The sequence below is a fragment of the Phallusia mammillata genome, chromosome 8 (genome assembly GCF_965637545.1).
Source record: "Phallusia mammillata chromosome 8, kaPhaMamm4.hap1.1, whole genome shotgun sequence".
NCBI classification, from domain to species: domain Eukaryota; kingdom Metazoa; phylum Chordata; class Ascidiacea; order Phlebobranchia; family Ascidiidae; genus Phallusia; species Phallusia mammillata.
Window position 1 is genome coordinate 12,213,353 of NC_137259.1, and position 6,072 is coordinate 12,219,424.

Sequence of the window (6,072 nt, forward strand, 5' to 3'; positions counted from 1 at the left end):
TACTTGTCAGGTGTCGCGGGCCCGTCCGACTCGAATCGAATCTCAATCGCGAGACACGAGCCCGGGGTGCTAAGCCTGTTCGTAATGGCCAAACAAAGACGGGAGCTGTCAGGGCGATTGAGGGACAGCCAAAAAAATGAAAGAGCTTTCAATCATCCGACGGGGAGAAAAAGGCGCAGCGACGGGGATTGCGCGGGAGCTAGCCGAGAAGTTCGATCAGTTAGGTTGCTCAGCGCCGCAAGTCGCACGCCGCGCTTACGATCTTAGATTTGAAAACAAAAGCTATTGAGTTTGCTATTTATGATGAAAGCAGAACGACATGTTTCACTTTTAAAAGTGATTATGCAGGACAACGTTAGTTCTCAAATAGAAGGCAACGATTTTCTTGTGCAGTTTGATTTTAAGATGTTTGACTTTATAAATATGTCCTATGTGTTTGCTAGCAAAAGCGTTTGTAAAGGTGTGATATTTTAACTACTAGAAGTCATTAGAGTAAACGTGTGCAGCCCATTTTTTTCATTTTACTTTAAGAAGTTCCGCCAGGCCAACAGGACAGACGAAAGTAAACAAACCAGCTAGGTGCAACTGACCGCGATGTGCCGTTTAAATTGCGATGTATTTATTTGTTGCGAAGTGCGCTTGACATATCGACAAGCTGTCGAAGTTTCACGAGTCCGGTTGGAGATATGATAATGAGGGGCGTAAGTGACAGCATCAAGAAAGTTCGATCTAATAAACCTTGTTAACATCAACTGTCAAAGCAAACGGGAACAAACACCAGGCTTCCTGCGAAAAATTACACGTCGGCAGTTTTCATTTTATCCAGTGTCAGTCATCAGGGTGTACGGAAACAACCGAAGTCGAACGTTGCGTTTTGCGAAACCCGGGGCTTTGCTTAGCCTCAACGCAGCCGTGACAGCCCTTGGTCCATCATCGCCCTTGCTTGCGATCAGCCTGTCATCTCTTGTCATTTCGTTTCAGGAAGCTTTGTAGAGTTTAAGCACTGATTGCACTCTGCCTATTGACAACGATCACACCCGAAGCAGCTATCAGACAACGGAAAAAGTCAACTAAAATGGCGGGACGAGCCCAGCAATATCTCCGCACCGAGTACATCCAGCCGCCGCCCGGTCCTCCCACGGTGAGTCATGTTTGCAAGAGTTTGTGGAAGATAACAGAACATAGCGGCGTAAGATAAGAACGCTGCAAAGCATGTGCTGCTGACCCTGTGGGTCTTCATGTGCGGTTTTTAATGATGTCATACACCACGCAAAAATGTCACGTATCCATTCCCTGTTTGTGGTTTTATTTACCAATTATCAGGTACGGGCTCGAAAATTAACTGTGACGTGTAATTGCAACCCGGTGGTAATCAATTGCCGATGACCCTTAAAGACAAACAAAATGAAGGCCAAGAGGATTTGCGCAGCGCACTAGACACGAGGTCTATCGATTTTCAACTTGTCAAGCGCCGCGGTGCGCTAGATCTAAACCGAGAACTGCAACTGAGTGACCTACAACTGACCCGGGCCGTCCCGGCACTGACCTGCCAATTCATCGGCGTTCGCTTGCAAGACAGGGACCCGGGGCGGGTTGGCGTCGGGCGCACAGGGTCGTAAATTACCAAACGCCGCGGCGTCGAGATTGCGGCGTTCGGGAATCATGTATACAAAGCCCAAACAGCCGCATTCATCACACTAAAACGTGGCTATTTTGAGTGGCCGCGGAAGTGGCAGGGCTTATCAATAGAGGGAATTGCGGAAACGAGCTTGACGTCGTTGCTATAAGGTCGATGACTTCCAACAGCTCGCCGCCATCGCACCCCCTTAGCACCAAAAGGCGCGCGCCGCAAAATACAGAGGCACCGTGGCAATAAATTTTGTTTTTATCGATGCGGTCAAACGTGTTCGTTGTATGTAAAAGACATGACCGATCGCAAACTCCACCCACTAGTGTACAGCGAACAAAAAAGCGCGAGCGAAGTTAAAGAGGAAAATTAGAAAAAACAGCGCGAGCGAAGTTAAAGAGGAAAATTAGAATATATCACGCAGCCGCCATTAATCAGAAATAGTAAAATTAAGGGCAGGCTGGATTGTCGAAATTCAATGGCACAAGCTGTGGCCCGGATCCTTGACAAAACACACACGCACCAGGCTTTACCGGGGCTCCTTTATCCTCGGGTGGCAAATATTTTGGGATCGTGTTGGCATCTGAGAGCCAATCCATCAACATGGTAATCCCACAGCCTTCGCTGTAACTCCACCTGACGCAGTCACTCGTCGCCGCATTGTGTTGTTCGTCAGCGGCCCCGGGAAACGTTTGGGTCCTTTGTTTCTCCAAAGGGCGGCCATTGGGATCCGTCATTAATCCCTCAAGAACCGCGGATTTTATTTATCCCTGAAGGTGACGTCATTAGAGGGTTGGTGGTGAGGGGCTGCCGCAGTTACGCACCGGCAGTCCTGTTCCGTAAACATAGTGGTATATACTCAATTACCGTTGCGCTATAAGCCAAAGCGACGGGCGTACAAAAACCGTGCGGTCGCGCAAGATTTCACGCAATTGATCAGCGGGGTCGGGCGGATAGCTTACTCTCGTCCATGGATGCTCCACTTGCTACGTCAGCGCTTTGAAGTTTCCTTCATTACTGCTGTCAATCAGCGACGCCCAATGTCGCTGCATGGGCATAAATTCGCGCATGAATCAGCGCATAGGTAATAACGGATTTTGTCAAATATTGCGTTGGGGAAATGACAGAGTACGTTTATCAGCGGCACGAAAATTTGATAACCGGTTGCCGTTGTCGCGCCCGAGCCTTTGTCACCGGACAAAGGCCCTTTGATGTTCCGCTTAGGGTGATCTTTTTGTGTCACGGGCAACGAGCGGCGATTTGTCAAAGATATTTGGCACCGGCCTGTTTGCCTTACGTAATGACTGGATCGCATACGTCACATCGCTGGGGCACAAAAAGATCGTTCGCGGCCTCAGCCCAGTCGTCATCAGTTGTTCGCCGCCCGAAAATTTACGAGCCACGCCAGGATTTTATCGCTTTAAGTCGAAGCGCAATAAAGCGTCAATCAACGCGCGGCGGCTTTGATCTCGCTTAGCGACGGGAATGTAAATTTCCTTTACACCTGCCATGGGTTTTAATGTCGTCGCTTTATTGAATCCTTTCACTCGCTGTGGCGGCCTTTATAGGGGCCTATGTTTGAAGTCGAAGTGAGTGATTTCCTACCGGACAAAGCCGAGGCAGGAGCAGGCAATTATTGACCAGGCCACAAGCAGCTGCCCGCCTTTATAAATTCCCTTAATGGATAAGAAACGCATATATACTAAGCTATGAACAACTACAATAAAACTTTTACACGATTTTTAGCCGACGATTTTTTGATTATATCGTAAAATTCAAAGTAAGCGACCTTTCAAGTCATAGGGAGTCAAATCAGGCCAATTTGTCCATTAAAGCCTATTCAATGTTGCGAAACGAGGTTAACGATATCGTAATTCCGTTCCACAACGACGCACGTTAATTTGCCGAACGAAATCAGAACGAAACTATTTTAATTAGATTACTTAAGTTGTTATGACTAAGAATTAACGTACCACAAATAACGTCATGCCTTATAAATAACATGTCACATACTAATCGTTTGACTTATACTCTTGTGTTTGTTTTTCAGCTGGACGCAAAAAACAGCCCTCTGGCTCTTCTGGCCCAGACGTGCAGCGCTATTGGAAAAGACACAACCAAAGTGTCTTCAGCAAGCAAGATTTATTCAGAATCGAAACGATCACCATCAAGTGTCGCACTTCACAAACCTCCACCCTCCGCTGCTCCAGTTTCACGGACACCTCCCATGAGCTCTCCAAGACGCGGATCGGTATCTCCTACCAACCCACGCTGTGTACCCCTAAAACGCGAAAAATCGCCAGTGGTTCACAGTGCTTCTCCCGCGAAAAAGTCGAGATCCTCACCAGACTCTGTGAAATCCTGTCCCGATGTGGTGAAGTCAATGGAGTCGAAATCCGACGGATCCAAAGTGACGCGCCCACTCAGTGATCATAAGCGCACCAGTGTTGCGGATATCAAACGTCGTCATACAACATCATTTGATGAGAGCAGCTCCAAACACAGCGCGGATTCCCATCGACTAAAATCATCACCCGTTGCCTCACCGAACCGATCCTACAGCAGCTCATGTGGTTGCCCGCTCACCACCTCTGTCAGTGACTCCAGGCACGCGACACATGGTTGTAGCAGCAACAGCGTTTCACCACACCAAGCCAATCCCATGCTTTCCCTTTACGACTCTTTCTGCATTGGATGCCAAGGACCTCATGTGCCAGGTAGCTCGTGCTACGAAGGACTCAAAAATACCCAACTTCCCTTTTACCCCTTCGCGAACCCAGCGAGTACCTACTACGCACAGATGGTGATGGCAGCGGCCGCGCGCAGCGGTGGACTCGACCCTATGCCACACGTTTGCAACTGGGTGAACGTGGGATCAGGGAGTTGTGGTAAACGGTTTGCCACCGCAGAAGAACTCTCAAACCACCTCAGGACACACGCATTGCCCACAACTAGCGCCGCCAGTGGTAACAACTACCTGCTGAACGGCCTTGACAAACTCGCTACTAATCCCTATGCGGCTTACCTTTCACAGCAAGCCGCCGCTTTGGCCGCCGTTTCACCGACAGCCGCCAACCCTGGGGTCGCATCTAATTTTCTGTCCCGAAGTCACAGCCCACTTGGCAGGTATCACCCCTACAAGAGCTCAAATATGCTGGGTCAATTGTCGGCAGTTCCGCCGATTCCGATCGCAGCTGGGGCTGGGGCTTATTGCTCGCCCTTCGCCTTGTACGGACAGAGACTCGGGGCGGCCGCCGCTGGTTTTTCGTACCCTTGAACAACTTTTTATTGTGGTTACACACATACACACAAGGCAGCCCTCGAATGCGTGTCATGACCTGTCGACAGTTGTGTTTTCGGCGTGGATTTGCCATTGGTCGGGCGGTTAATTTCGACCCCAACCTGTTTTCCGGGGTGACAGGCGTTAGAGTGCTTGGGGGCGAAAACGGAAATCAACCCTACAGCAGTAGCAGACGGCGGCAATCATGGTTATGTTGTGATGACACCCAGCACGCATTCTAACCCAGTGAGCAAGTTCCACCGACCTGTTGTTGACAAGTCCGTCGCTCTTTCAACGCCTTGAATATTGCCAAATTTGATGTATCGTTTTCATAGGCCCCTGTTCCCCCGTGTGCTATCTTGTAACTGACGGCGCGTACTTTTTTCTTCTTACACAGCAGGGCTCGTATGTTCTTTTCTTTCTGGCAGAGCGCGCACACGCATTTCCCGCTATCACCAACTTTTTTTTCCGGTCGCGCTTACCAATATCCGTTTCGTTTCAGACCTGTGCATTGTGATATTATATGCTGTCAATCTTCATTCTGTCGACCTATATATCTAAGCGCGAATAAAACGTGAAACGACGAGACGACGTGTGTTTGTTCCTGTCTGATGTGTTTTCCAAGCCAATGGACCTGAAAAAGCGACTATGCGTATCGTAGGAAATTCGTTCATCAGTCAATCAACACAAACCTGTTTATACAACCGTTGTCGAGCCGCAGAAACATGTAATATAAGACCTGTCCAATGTTGGATAAGCGATAGGGATTTCTGGCTACTGTTTGCTGACTTGAACAGCAAGCGTATAAAAGACACCAGTCTTAACCGCTGGTATTTTATGTCGCATAATTTTTGTCCGTTGCCAAACTTGGTTTATCCATCTGTTGCAACAAAAAATAAAAAAATACCGTATACTCTTTGAGGTAATGACATTATGGCTGTGTTTTATATATGGAAAAAATTAAACTATTTAAATTCAATTTTGTCACGTAAATGTGGTAACTATTATGGGTTACCATGTGCATCTATAGCAAACTCTGAAAATTGTGTGAAAATACCAAGTTTTGCTTAGTTTTCGTCAAAAACAGAAAACTTGTAACCAACATGGCAGCACAACGTTTTTTAATGGTAAAATGGACGACTCAATTGCTCGGTATGGAGAATTA

The 6,072-nt window shown here is 47.9% G+C and overlaps 1 protein-coding gene across 1 annotated transcript; it reads left to right on the forward strand.

Moving 5' to 3' along the window:
* The first annotated feature begins 249 nt into the window (after positions 1-249).
* LOC145203763 (uncharacterized) lies at positions 250-5,493 on the forward strand. The gene is made up of 2 exons (XM_080076067.1): positions 250-1,141; positions 3,678-5,493. Exons 1-2 carry the CDS (start codon positions 1,076-1,078, stop codon positions 4,902-4,904), a joined length of 1,293 nt encoding a protein of 430 aa, XP_079932193.1. The 5' UTR covers positions 250-1,075; the 3' UTR covers positions 4,905-5,493.
* The last annotated feature ends 579 nt before the right edge of the window (positions 5,494-6,072 follow it).

What these genes read in the sequence shown, in the direction of transcription:
- LOC145203763 (XM_080076067.1), top strand. Translation starts at nt 1,076, where the DNA reads ATGGCGGGACGAGCCCAGCAATATCTCCGCACCGAGTACATCCAGCCG. An exon ending in CGCCGCCCGGTCCTCCCACG is followed by an intron (nt 1,142 to 3,677) that starts GTGAGTCATGTT and finishes TTTGTTTTTCAG; the next exon opens with CTGGACGCAAAAAACAGCCC.